We start from the raw sequence: 14,532 nt of genomic DNA on the forward strand, positions 1-14,532 counted from the left end.
CCCAGGCACTAACTCCCGGTACGCAGCACAGGTAAGCTTGAGAAGTAGCACCAAGATCCTCACTGTTTAGCACACTCCACTTTAACAAGTTTGAGGGCCAGAAATCCAAACGTGAACGTAGCCCACCCGCCTCCTCCAGACCCCACAGTGGGGTGTGACTTGCCTCCAAAGAAAGGGTGCCATCCTCTTCCGAGAAGGATGTGGAGCTCTTTTCAGGTTCTGTGTCTCTAAGTTGGACCCCATGTAAATGTGGCCCGTCACTGCCATAGCCAGAGGAGGAGGGCAAAACGCTTGCAGTCCTGCCGCTGATGGATAAATCACTCTGAGAAGTAGGCAGTCTGAGACCCTGGGGGGGCACTCGACCCACATGGGGGGCTTCTGTACATCTGTGGCCTCTTGACGGGTCCAGTGGGGATGAAGGAACAGAAGGCTCTGCAATCCAGGAACCTGTGTGAGGGGCACTGCCAAGAGCCGTGGTTCCTGCCCCTACACGCCAGCCCTCTGAAAGGTGGTCTTGAGCCCCTGCGACGGCAGGGTGGTCCGTCCTGGGGAAAGTGCTGCTCCGAAGTCCAAGTGGAGCCCCTCCTTTCCCCCCTGCAGTCTCCCCTTGCAAAGCCAGCAGCACGGCCCTGCTACTGCATGATGCTGGCCTCGGAAATTCCACCAGCTGGCTCACTGACTTTTCACAGTTCCTTTCCGCTGGGTTATCTAGCAGGTGAGCGATGACAGTCATCCCCTCTTCCAGGGAATCCCAGACCCCTCTGGCAACCGATGACTCATTCTCTAACAAAAGGTGAGCAGTCTGGATCTCCCCTTGGAATCTCTCCTTCACCTGCACGATCATCCCCTGGTCACCCACCCCTGAGCTGGGGGCCGAGTTCTGAGGCAGTGAAATGTCTAGGGGGGGATACTCTACCCCTCCCGCTCCTTCCTCCTTTTGGAGACTCACTGTTAACTTCGGTTGGGTTTCCGTCTCTTCAATGACTCTGGTTCCTTCCAAGGGTTCTTCCTCATGAGACACCTCTGGAGTAGGGGTTTTCTTCCCCCTCCACTTCCTTTTGAACCGAACCCTTTTCTTAGGAGATATGGGAGCCTTCTCAGGAATAGCTAGTGAATCTTTCGGCTCCTTAACACAGCCCAGTGAATTTCCCATCGCCTTCCTCTCCTAGTCTCATCAAAAACGCAGCTAAGCCAGTCCTGGTATCCCAGAGAAATCCCAACGTTGGCTTCATCGGATTCGATGCACATTTAAAAACATGCACTATGCCGGCAATCCCTCCAATTCTTTCTCCCTCCCTCCCCGCCTCTCTGTCTCTCCCAGCCGCTGCCGATTCAGACAGCCATCTTACAGGCTCAGAGCTGCAACAAGACAAATTCAAAGCATCTCACTGCAGTTCAGAAATCACTTGACCTAAAAGCAGACAGAAACCGGATTGGCTGCAGCTTCCTCTCTCCAAATATGAGGTAATTGGAGCACTGCCCTCAGAAACACAAACAGAAAGCAAAAAGGAGCTAGAAACCTGGGGAGGGGAAAACCTATGGAGGGTGAGGAGGAGGGGGTGGGATGTAAGAGTAAAGGGAAAAGGGAGGGGAAAGGAGAGAGGCCATGGAAGAAGGTAACGTGAAGGGAGGAGGAGGAGGGAAAGCAAACCAGCCCACTGCTACCAGCCGGGCAGGGAACGGCCAAGAAGAACCAGGACAGGGAATGCTGCCATTATCGCTGCCCCCAGACTCTGAAAGGGAAGAGATTTCAAATGGTTGTGCCAGGATGTCCAAAAGAAAATATCAAGCAATGTACATATATGTTCAAATTTTTCAGGTCAGAAATAATAAAATTATTTTAAACAAATTAAATCTGAAGAGAGACCGGAGCTTACTCCTCACAGTTAAGACAACAGGCTTTAAAGATCTAACCTCCTATAGCATTTATTTCCCTCCTCCTTGCCTTCCCCCTAAGAGAGAAAGACAGAAGAGAGAGAGAGCAGAGAGATCTGTTAATTCTGTTAGCCAACGACACAGAGAAGACACTCAGAAATCGGTTTTGAGTATTGTGTAAGGAAGCTCTGTAAAAAAGGATACGGCTTCCAAATAAAACAGAGATGCTCCACCTCTGTGAACAATAGTTGGCACAAATGTTCAACAGTAATTACTGATGCTGCCGGCTAACATTCTTTTCAGCATTTGTTATGTGCCAAGCACTGTGCTAAGCTATGCATGCATCACCTCATTTCATTCTGTCGGCAACCATATGAGGTCAAAATTACTATTTTACAGATAAAGAAACGGAGGTTTAAGAAAGTTGATTAATTTGCTTCTGGCTACACAGCTAGTAAGTGGCAAAGCCCCATGTTATACTACATTCTAACTGCAGCAGGGATGAGTCTGTCCTCAATTAAGTAAAACAGGAAGATACCCACTGTTCTGAATTGTCAACTAGACTCACATGGGCCAAGGGCTCAAACAGATAACACTGGGCTATTGGAAGTAAGAGAGGAAGTTGCTAAAATGAGGCCCAGATGGTTTTTACTCAAGTTGCAGTAGGGCAGGAAGTCTGAATTAAAGTCTTAAAAGTTGGATTCAAAAATCACCCGGGTACATCAATGGGATTCGCCCACCCCAATTTTTAGTACAGTGTCTGACAGATGAGACACCACCACAACCCAAGGGGCTCTGGATGGCGTGGAAAGCCGTTGTATGTGTTTCTTCCCTACTGCCACCGTTTATTCTATACCAAAAGGATCCAGACCACACAGCAAAAGGAAATAGCCTGCCTGGCTCTATGTGAGCCCTACCCAACCTTTCCTGGAGTCCTGAAAAATGCCCTCCACAGAAGGAAAGCAATAAGACACCCTAAAGCAACAGCTCCTACATGACTGCTCCTGAGACCCTGCACCCATCTGCCTCCAGGCAGTAGGTTTCTCCCCAAGCCTTTCCCTACAGCTGAGTGCGAAGTGGCAGCACCATCTTATGGTGATCATAAACCACAGCAAGAAACCAGACAAGGACACTAGCATGGGAGAGAAACTCACTCAGACCATAGGAAATCATTTAATCAGCAAAAAACCCTGACATTACAATACAATTCTCTAGGCAGGCACCAGGCCTTCATTCCTCCAACAAAGAGAACTGGAATTATGGAACTTTCCAGATGCACACCCCAAGGCCCAAGCTTGAATAAAATTCATGAAATCCAAGCAAACCAAATTCCTGAAACTGATCAACTCCAGGGCAAGAGAGACAGCTGCTTAGTCTGACGGCTGCTGACAGACAGGCCTGACAGAACCTAGTATATTTATTTCTAGGAGCCTTTTCTTTTTTCAACTTCTTGCATATGTTGGGCAAATCAGGCCTTCATTTCCTTCTGCTCCAAAGGAAAACTGGCCTCAGGAAGGAGCAGAGCTTTCAGTAAAGTAGGCCTAGGTTCAAATTCCCAGCTCTAGGAACTTGGTAGCTAAGTAACTAACTACCTGTAAAATGTGGCTACTACCACCGTGTAAGGGGGTGAGCGAGGGCTGATGAGATAACCCCTATAAAGACACTGCGGGCTCGGTGTCCGGTCTATAGTAAATCCCTCTGCTTCCCATTTGTTACTTAAGCCCCAAGATAGGAAACACTCTACTATCACCACCACTAGGGTCCTAATATACTCTCTTTCTTGCCTAGGTTCTAAGGAAAGTAGATACATTCTAAGGTCCAAAGTTTGGGTGCTTTTCTTTTCTTTTTTTTTTTTTTTTTAAAGATTTTATTTTTTTAAGCAATCTCTACACCTAACACGGGGCTCGAACTTACAACCCCGAGATCAAGAGTCACATGCTCCACAGACTGAGCAAGCCAGGTGCCCCAGGGGCTTGTTTTACTTCACAGGGGCTCTGGTCCACTATTTCACTAAGTAACTCTGATCACCAAGACCTCCCCCTGGACCTTGTTCTCATCTCGCCTGAGCTCTGAACACACGGCCTGCTGCCTTCTGGAAAAGCAGCCGACTAGGGGTGACTAGGGCACAGACATTCTGCAGGTCTTCTGCTTTGGCTTTTTCTAATTAACTGTTTACTGCCCACAGCTCTCCCATGGAGAAAGCCAGAGTGAATGAGCTCATTCTCATTCCACAAACATCAGTGGTGCCTCATCTATATGCCAAGTACCAAGTGCCATAAAGTACACAAAAATGTAAACCTCGCATCTACCAGCTAAAACCACTTTTCACCTTAACTCCCTGAATTTTTTTTTTAATTTCAGAGTGCTAGATGTATCCTGGTAGTTAATAAACATTTGAGAGTTGGAAAGCTAATTTTGTCAGATTCTGACGTTGAAGAACTTAACTTTTAGAAAAACTGTAAATCCTAACATTAAAACAGGTTTGGACAAAATCAAGAGACAAGAAATCCTATTATTAGGATCTGAAAGTGTAATCCAAAAATGTCAGTTGGACTGTTTCAGTTGTTCATCTGAACAACCAGCACTGGAAAATGGCCATCACAGTCTATTTATCTGGTTTACCTACCCCACAGCTTTGAGAAGATGAAATACATAAAATATCCATTCACTTAACAAATATTTATTAAGTACCTGTTCTAAGCCAGGCCAAGAAGAGAACAAAAGAGACAAAACCCACTGTTAAGCTGGCATCCTACTGCAGAGATCCAGACAACACATAAACAAACGTTCAAACAGTAGTAGGTGTTACCCAACACAACACTGTGCGTCACACGCTGCTTCTGAGAGTAATTTGGCAAAATAAGGGAAAGTGTATAACCCAGCAATTCCAGTCCAGGTATCTATCCAAACAACCCACTTCCAAAAAAACAAAAATAAAAACAGAAAACAAACAACAACAACAAAAACCCACCTTCCTATTTGCATACGGACACATGTACACAGATGTTCACTGTAGCAATGAATGCCTTCTTCATACTGGTAAGTAACAGACTACAAATAACAGCTGTGTCACACAGCGGCAGGGGGCTCCACTCACGCTCTAGTCCACGTAAATTAGTTACGGTGAACAAATCAGGTCCTTTTTTATCAACACAATAAACCTCAAAAACAAAGTTTAATTTAAAAAAGAAAGGGTATAGAGAAGATAGGATCTGTGTCAACTATAAAAATAGCACATATTGTTTATGAATACTCATCTGTCATAAAGGTACAGAAGCATATATGGAAATGATCTATATCAACTTCGGGACAGTACTGACCCAGGGGATCAGAGGGAGCCAGAAAGTTGGTTGTGTTGGAAATGTTTCATTAGCACCAATAACAGAGATTTATAATGACTATTTTACCGATCCCCTAACATTTGATAGCTCTACTCTACATTTCTCTTTGGCTTTATATAGCATGTGTCCTTGGTGAGAACAGCTAACAGATACTCAATAATAAAAGACTAGAAAACAGCAATAATACATAACTAGCAAGAGACATGTCATACTCTCTCTGAAGCAAGACAAGGATAGTGGAGGGGCGCCTGGGTGGCTCAGTCGTTAAGCGTCTGCCTTTGGCTCTGGTCATGACTGGGCTCGAGCCCCACATCGGGCTCCCTGCTCAGCGGGAAGCCTGCTTCTCCCTCTCCCACTCCCCCCGCTTGTTCCTGCTCTTGCTACCTATCTCTCTGTCAAATAAATAAAATCTTAAAAAAAAAAAAGAAAAAAGACAAGGATAGTGGAGCCTCCATGTAACTCTTTTATCAGCCAGTCAAAAGCTCTGCAAGCAGGGAACCCTTCCCCAAGCTCCTAAACACGTGGCTAATATAGACAAACATCAAGCCATCAAGAACAGCAAAGAAAAGGAATTCGCAGTCAGTTGCATTGAGAAGATACTCTGGCAGCAGAGCTTCCCTCTACAAGAAGACAAAATAGTTGTTCAGCTATGCTGAAATAACGAACAGAGAAAAGCAGGTAGCCAATATGCGTGCAGAAGACACGAAACCAAAAGTATTTTATCTTCTTCTTTTTTTTTTTTTAGATTTTATTTGACAGAGAGAGAGAGATAGCAAGAGCAGGAACACAAGCAGGGGGAGTGGGAGAGGGAGAAGCAGGCTTCCCGCGGAGCAGGGTGCCCGATGTGGGACTCGATCCCAGGACCCCGGGATCATGACCCGAGCCGAAGGCAGACGCTTAACGACTGAGCCACCCAGGCGCCCCAAGTATTTTATCTTCTAGTGAAACTGGTAACAGGGCAGAGAACAGTGAGCTAAGTCAAAAGCTATGGAAATTATAAGGTCCATTAATAATTATAACAAGTTGCTACCAATAACTGCTAAGTACTGAGTACATACTGTGCTCCATCTCCCAGCCTCACACCTCCCTGATTCTTTAAATCTCCATCATTTTATGGTGCACCTCTTCTCATTTCCCTGAATTATTCAGTTGCACCTGGACTCAGTCTGTGTCTAGTTTACTTTGTATCACCCACAGACTCTACTTAGGACCTTGCTCATAGCTGGTCCTTAGTAAATGTTTGTGGAATTCAGTTAAAGAATACATATTCCTGTAAATTAAAACCACAAGAAGACACCATTTCACACCTACTGTGATCGCTATCATCAAAAAGACAGACAATAAATTTTGGCGAGTATATGGAGAACTAAGAGTCCTCACAAATTGCTGATGGGAACGTCAAATGGTATAGTATAACCACTCTGGAAGACGGTTTGGCAGTTTCCTAAAAAGTTATACATAAACTTAGCATACCTACCCAGCCATTCTCTTCCAAGGTATATATCCACACAAAGACTGGTACTCAAATATTCATATCAACATTATTTATGATAGCCAAAAAGTGAAAACAACCCAAATGTCCATCAACTGCTGAATAAGCAAAATATATTATGTATCTATACCACAGAAGAGTACTCAGCAATAAAAAGGAATAAAATACTGATACATGCTACAACAGAGATGAACCTCAAAAATTTAACGCTGAGTGAAAGAGGCCAGACACAAAAGGGCACATATTCCGTGATCCCATTTATGTGAAATGTCCAGAACAGGCAAATCTATGGTGGCCGAAAATAGATGAGTGGTTGCCTGAGGCTGGGGAGGAGAATGGAGGATGGTGGTAAGTGGGCAGGAAGGGTCTTACTGGTAGGATGAAAATGTTCTAACACCGGGTTATGGTGATGGTTGTGTAACTCGTAAAAATCATTGAATTGTATAATGAATATGGGTCAGTTTTATGGTATGTAAATTATACCTCAATAAAGATGTTTGAAAAAAAGAATGTATTTTCCTAAAACAAACAAGCAAAACAATGGCAACCAAAAAGGGGTTTTAAGATGGTTAGGAAACTAACACGGAAGGGGAAGAAGCAGGATGGAGAGAACGGTCCGGAAGCTAGACGTCTCTGAGTACACCTCACGTTCACTTCAAAATGTCCCTTTGGAACAACATAGATGGTCTATATAATGTGAAATAAAACTGAAAGGTGAGAAAGCAATCCCTAAAAATGCGGAGGCAAATAAAAACAAATGAACCTAACTGTGTCTTGAATTAATGGCTTCACAAAACAGAATTTTTTTCCAAATGACTTTACAATATAATTATTTGTACATCCTCAGGAGATATACCCCAAGGACAAAGAAAACTGCAAAGAAATCACAACCTTCTCAGTAATCATACTGTTACTAACACTGAGATTGTTCTGGTTCAAATACATTACATGTAATATATACATGTGCTTGTACAGACATCTATGGGTGTGTGTATAGGGAAAAGGGAAGAAATAATATGTTACTATTGTTAGAATCAAGATTTTCAGCATGAGGAAAAGAGATATAAAGTCAAGTAAGTTAAATAAAACTCTATAATTTGGGGGCACCTAGCTGGCTGAGTTGGAAGAGCATGTGACTCTTAATCTCAGAATCATAAGTTCGAGCCCCACATAGATTCTAAAACATAAACAAAGAAACTTAAACTCTGTAATTTAAGTTTGAATGAGATACATCAGTATAAATTCATGATTTTTTAAAAGAGAAAAATACACACATTGGCTAGCTCTGTCCACAGAAAAACTGACCAACCCAGTAGCATTCAGATTGTGGTCAGAATGAGAGTTCCTTGGAGAAATTGCTGATCTCAAGTCTTGGACAGGAAATACACAAAAAGAGTCTGGAACATCTCATCACAAGAAATAAAAGAGATTATCAAAAAGGACTATGGGAGTCATGCCAAAGGACTCAGAGTCAACTTTAGGAAGCTCCCTTTGGTCAAAGATGAAGTTATTTGAATATTAGGAAGAATGATAGTTGTATTTTATTGCAACACATTTAAGTCTGTTAAAAACCCGTAAGTCATGGGGCACCTGGGTAGCGCAGTCGTTAAGCGTCTGCCTTCGGCTCAGATCATGATCCCAGGGTCCTGGGATTGAGCCCCGCATCAGGCTCCCTGCTCGGCAGGAGGCCTGCTTCTCCCTCTCCCACTCCCCCTGCTTGTGTTCCCTCTCTTGCTGTGTCTCTCTCTGTCAAATAAATAAATAAAATCTTTAAAAAAAAAAACAAACAAACCCATAAGTCATAAGTGATACTAAGGAAAAAGAAAGAAGAAAGTAGCTTTCATTTGTCATTTTTGGAGAATTTTAGGGAACCAATTAATTACACTGAAAACTGGTAAACAGAGGGAAAGATGGGAGCACTGATCTTTGGATCTCCCCTTTCCTATAGGAGATACCTCTCAGGGTAATTGATGAGGTGAAGTTCTTTACAGAAGTACTCCAGCTAAATAATGAAGATGGAATGAAAGTACTTGAGTAGCACCATTCTGCAACTTCTAATGAACTAGCAACGATGATCAGTAGTTAGGTGAACAGCTAACTACTATTCGGTGAACAGCTAACAGGGAATGGATGGGTCAGGCTGATAACAGCTGAACCCACATGTACCTCCCGATATGCAGAAATAGGCATATACAACTCAACACTACTATCCTGGCCTTCCACATCCCCCAAAAAGGAACCTGAATGGTACTGAGCCTCAGGTCTAGATCTAAACCACCAGATTATAAGCAATACAACAGAGGGATGGAGGATGTTGTTTTAAAATCATCCCAGAGATGCCATCAGCATCTTTATAAACCTTAAAGGACAAAAGACCTGATTTCCTCAATGAATTGCAAGGTGAGGGCGGAGGAGGGAGGAAAGGGAAATTTTAATGCAATATGTAGACTTTGCTGGGATTCTGATTCAAAGAAACCAACTGTTTTTGTTTCTTTAATGAGGTAATTGGGGAAATCTGAACACAAAATACTTAATGATTTTAAGAAATTATTGTTTTACAGTATTATAATCTTTACATTAAGAATCCCTATCTTTCAGAGATACACATATATGTACCAATGAAATTACATGAAGTTTGGGATTTCTTTCAAGATAACCTACTGGGGTTTGAGGAGTGGGTTAGGATACAGATGAAATAATATTGGCCATGAGTTAAGAATTGTTGAGCTAAGTGATGGGTATATGGTAGTTCTTCATACTATTTTCTCTACTTCTATAAATGTTTGAAAGTTTTTGTAAGAAATTTTTAAAGAAAGAGAGAGTAAGCATTTTCCTGATGGAGGTGCTCAGGAAAGGAACAGTTCCATTACCCACATCTCCTCTGATCCAGCAAAGTGTTGATTAACTAATTCAGTTTTTATTCCTTGGCCCATGAGTCTCTCTTTTAAAAAGAGATTAAGTTGCAGTCAGGGTACATAGAGACACAGTAGATAGAGTCCTCTCACCTCACACCCAGGAGACCAACACTGGGCACTCAGAGTGAGGACAGGTTTGTGGCAAAAGTACAAATGACCAAAACAGTTTCTCTAAAAACAAACAAATAGACAAACAACCAAAAAAAAAAAACCACCCAAAAAACTCCTGTGTTCATAAGGCTTTCCAGGGGGTAACTCTAGTCTTCCATGAAAGCTCAACAAAGTTCTTGTTCCCACCCTGCTAAGGCACCCTTGCCAAGTTCATGTTCCTAGTTATCCCTATATCCAAAGCATGCCTGAAGACACTCTGTGGTTGCAGAAAAACGCATGTTACTTCCACACTTTCCAGACTGCCAGCACTGCCTCCGAACCAGAGCCCCAAGAAATAAGCCCCAAACTCAGAATTTTCTCGGGTTAATTGGGAATTCTGGGACACCTGCTGTTCGGCTGGTAACCAGAAGGTGGCACTAGTGCCCCAACTAGGCCATCACAGCCACTTCAGCCCCTGGAGTCAGAGCCTTGAGTTATTTATATTAGCCTTCTTTTCTTACCTGCTCAAGAAGTGCTCCCTCTAATCTATCAGCTTCATAAACAGCAGCTGTGTATGGGAGAGCTGTCTGAGAAACAGCTTTGTTTGGCTGGGCTAAAATGACTCAAGACGGTCTTTTTATAAAAATAAGGCTGTTCTTTCCCCATAGCAATCCAGACTTGGAAAGGATTTGCCCTCTTAGGAAGCGGGCAGCAACAAGAAGGCAGTGTGACCAGGTGAACACTACCACATGCCACTGCTTTTGAGTATGATGGAAGCAACACTTGTGCTCACAAGCACATATACAAACCGGCTGCTAAGGTGCTTGCTATGGACTGTTTGTGTCCCCTCAAAATTCGTGTTGAAGCCCTAACCCACAAAGTGATATATCTGGAGGCGGGGGGCCTTTGGGAGGTGATTTGGTTCAGGTGAGGTTATGAGAGCAGAGTCCCCATAATGGGATGAATGCCCTTTTAAAAGGATGCAGAGACAGGAGATCTCTTTCTCTGAACCCGTTCACCAAGGGAAGGTCATGTGAGGAGCTAACCAGGAACAGGAGCCCCCCCAAGAACCTGCCCATGCTGCACCCTCATCTCAGACTTCCAGCCTCCAGAACCATAAGAAAAAGTGTTTGTTGGTTAAGCCACCTAATCCATGGCACAGGCACACCTCGCTTCATTGTGCTTCACTTTACTGCAATCTGAAGATACCGCATTTTTTACAAATTGCAAGTCTGTGGCAACCATGCGTCAAGCAAGTCTCCATGCCATTTTTTCCAACAGCATTTGCTCACCTCGTGTCTGGGTCCCATTTTGGTAGTTCTCCTAATAGTTCAAGATTTTTCATTATCTCTGTTATGGTGATGTGTGATCAATGATTATGACTCACCGAAAATTCAGATGATAGCATTTTTTAGCAATAAAGTATTTTTTAAATTAAGGTCTGTACACTGTTTTTCTTCTTTTTTTTTTTTAGATATAATGCTATTGCACACTTACAGACTATAGTATAGTATAAACATAACTTTTATATACACCAGAAAACCAGAAAATTCACCTGACTTGCTTTACTGTGGTGGTCTGGAAGCAAACTGGCAATATCTCTAAGGTGTGCCTATATTTCATTATAGAAGCCCACAGTGACAAAGGCGGTGCTATAATTAACCAGGCTTGTTTTAAGATCATTAGAGATGAGGAAAAGTCTGCATCAAAGCAGGATTATAAGCCTTCACTTCACCCTTCTAAAGCATCAAACCCTCCACACTCTGAGTCCCCAAAGAGCCGAGTCATCGGAGCAGACCTCTAACAACCTGACTGCCAACAGGCAGACAAGTGAAAAAATCCCATTTCAGCATGCAAATGAGCAGGAAGTCCTGGGTTTAGGCTACAACAGCTCTGTCTCCAGGCCACTCCCACTCTCACCCATGTTCACAGCCACACACAGAGAAGGAAGGCTAGGTGCTCGGCCCATGGAAGGCCGTACTGCTTCCAGCTCTTTCTAGGCAATGTCCAAGCCAAGCAACAGTGACCCCAAACTTCATAGGCCCTACCTGGAAGTGCAAAATAATGGTCCAGATCAGGCCCAGGGTCAGCTTGGGGTTGCCATCCGTGATGTCGTCATTGCGAATATTCACTAGTTTCACCTGGAAAAGAAAGAGGCTGATCTCAGAGCTCTGGGAATTTTTATTGTGATTTCATTTTTATAGATATTCATCATTATATACATTTAAACTGACTCTGTGTGTGTGCGCGTGCAGACAGTTCTATGAGTTTCAACATCTGTATAGATGTGGGTAACTACCACTACAATCAGGATAATAGAAGAGTGCCATTATCCCAAAAAGGTGACTTCATGCTGCCCCTCTGTAGTCACACCTGCCCCCACCCTAATTCCTGCCCCCTATTGATGCGTTCCCAGTTTTACTTGTTCTAGAATGTTGTATGAATAGAATCATATAGTATGTAAGGTTCTGATACTGGCTTTTTTTTTTCCCACTCAGCATAATATCCTTGAGATCTCCATCCTCACTGTTACATATATCAGTAGTTTGCTCCTTTTTATTGCTGAGTAGTATTCCATTGTATCAACAGACTAGGCTGCGTTTACCCATTCATCCACTGAAGAACATTAGAGTTGTTTTTAGTTTGGGACAATAATGAATAAACCTCCTAGGTTCGTGAGCATATGCTTTCATTTCTACAGGGTAAATTTGCAGGCGTGGGACCACTAGGTCATATGGTATATGTTTAGCTTTATAAGAAACTGCCAAACTATTTTCCAGTATGATTGCACCAATTTGCATTCCCATCAGCAAGGCAACCTTGTAAGCACATGGTATCCTGAGTTGCTTTTTTATTAAATCATCGCAGCCCTGACTTTTTTTCTTTGTTTTTTCCCTGGGAGAGAGGGTGGCAAGCTCTTCTCCCTTTACCCATCCTTGGCCTGCTCCCACTTCCATTTTCCCTCCTCTGTTGAAGATATCCACACCTGCCCAAGCCTCCACTAGCATCTGCTTTTACCCATAAAATCTCACTCCAACAACACAATGTGCATAGACACATAGGCCCTATCCCCCACTGGGTGGCCAACCGACCCACGTGCTGGAAACTGAGAGATTTCCTGGACTGTGGGACTTTCAGTGCTGAAACTGAGAGGATACCAGGAAAACCAGCTCAGCAAATCTCTTCTGTCACACCCTCACCGAGTTCCTGTTCAATTGTGACAAACTGTCCTTGAGCTGTCCTCCCTGCATCTCTTCAATTGAACTGAAATCTATGTGTCTCTAAAGAGCTCTAGTGACCTCGAACAAGCTTCACTTCTTCCCTACATGAACAGTGACCTGGTACTACAGACTAAATGCTTGTGTCCCTCCAAAATTCATGTTAAATCCTAACACCCAATGTGACGGTATTTGGAGGTAGGGAGGTGATTAAGTCATGAGGGAGATGCCCTCACAAATGGGAATGGTGCCCTTGTAAAAGAGAGCCCAGAGAGCTCCCTTGCCCTTCCACCAGGGGAGGACACAGCCAGAAGACTGCAGACCACAAGCCAGAAAACAGGACCTCGCCAGACACCAAATCTGCCTGTAGCACCTTGCTCTTGGACTTCCTGGTCTCCGGAACTGCGAGAAACACATTTCTCCTCCTTATAAGCCACCTTGTCACTAGTAGTTTTGTTATAGCAGCCTGAACAAAGACACCTCTATCTCCAGAAGGAGAAGCTGCCCTTCTAGACTGAGAATAGTTTCCTAATCCTCATCACTGACCCATGGTTGGTCGGCTGCAGTATCGGTCAAGTCCACATTCCTCAGTCTCACTTCCATCAGCTTGCCTCCTCCATTCCGAAGTACCTTCCAATCTCTCCTAACTCTTGATGACTTTAACACCTAACTCCTAAACTGGTGATCTTAGTACTCATCTCAATGACCCAAATATCACCCTATCTGCACAATTCGTGTACCTTCTCCATTTTGAGGACTTTTGCTTTTACTCTACTTTGGATACCTACACAACCACAACTTGGACCTCCCCATTACCAAGAGCTGCTCTAGAGTTCGCCCTGCCCTTCTCCGAGTCTACTGTTCTTATCTGCACGTATTTTCATTTGATCATAGTAACCAAATCTACCCTTCGTCCTTATTTAGATGTGTAGCTAATCAATTCTTCTCAATCGACCTTGGCTATTAAGAACCCCCAGGTTCCCTTCAGCTCCACACACAGATATTTCCAATCTTGTTTTCTCCACCACACTAAACACTGCCTCTAATTCTCCCACCACTTTTCATTTGTCAATTTATTTCAACAAATATTTATTAAGTGTCAATTATGGACCATTCACTACAACAGGTGATGAAGATAAAAATGTTAAGTAAGATCCTGTTCCTGGCCCTCACAGGGCCTACATAACATGACAGCAAACAGAGAAATAATAAAGTAGTAGATGTTATATTGGGACTAAACTGCTCTGGGAGCAAAGAGAAGGAGAATTTCCCAAGTTAATGAGAACTACTGATAAAAGTAAAAAAAATTAACTAACTCTAAAAATATGCATACCATTCAACGTCAGCTTGTCCTGAGCTATTGCTCATGGCTAGACCCATCTCTTTCGCATGGCTGGCTCTAAACAGACGAACTCTCGGAACCCCTTGTCCATCTTCCTTTCTGCCACACACCACCCCTGCATCGTCATCCCTCCCTCCTTCCTTCTCCCTGTATCTCAGAGAAAGGGGCATTTTCCTTTTCTTTTTCAAAGATAACCACACCAGCTGTGCTCAGGATCTCATCCCCAATTCCTGGACTTGGTTCCATCCATCAGGAAGTG

At 43.4% G+C, this 14,532-nt stretch overlaps 1 protein-coding gene across 10 annotated transcripts in view; it reads right to left on the reverse strand.

Annotated features, from left to right (window-relative positions):
- The window catches only part of MACF1 (microtubule actin crosslinking factor 1), a 229,394-nt gene that overhangs the window by 174,722 nt on the left and 40,140 nt on the right, over nucleotides 1-14,532 (reverse strand). For all 10 annotated transcript variants that reach the window (XM_088022487.1, XM_088022489.1, XM_088022488.1 and 7 more), the window contains exon 5: nucleotides 11,762-11,854. In XM_088022487.1, the coding sequence (XP_087878613.1) occupies nucleotides 11,762-11,854 (93 nt within the window). The remainder of the gene's footprint in view (nucleotides 1-11,761; nucleotides 11,855-14,532) is intronic.

The sequence above is a fragment of the Eumetopias jubatus genome, unplaced genomic scaffold (assembly GCF_037043125.1).
Source record: "Eumetopias jubatus isolate StellerSeaLion01/CBP00866 unplaced genomic scaffold, mEumJub1_p1.0 scaffold_4, whole genome shotgun sequence".
Lineage (NCBI taxonomy): Eukaryota > Metazoa > Chordata > Mammalia > Carnivora > Otariidae > Eumetopias > Eumetopias jubatus.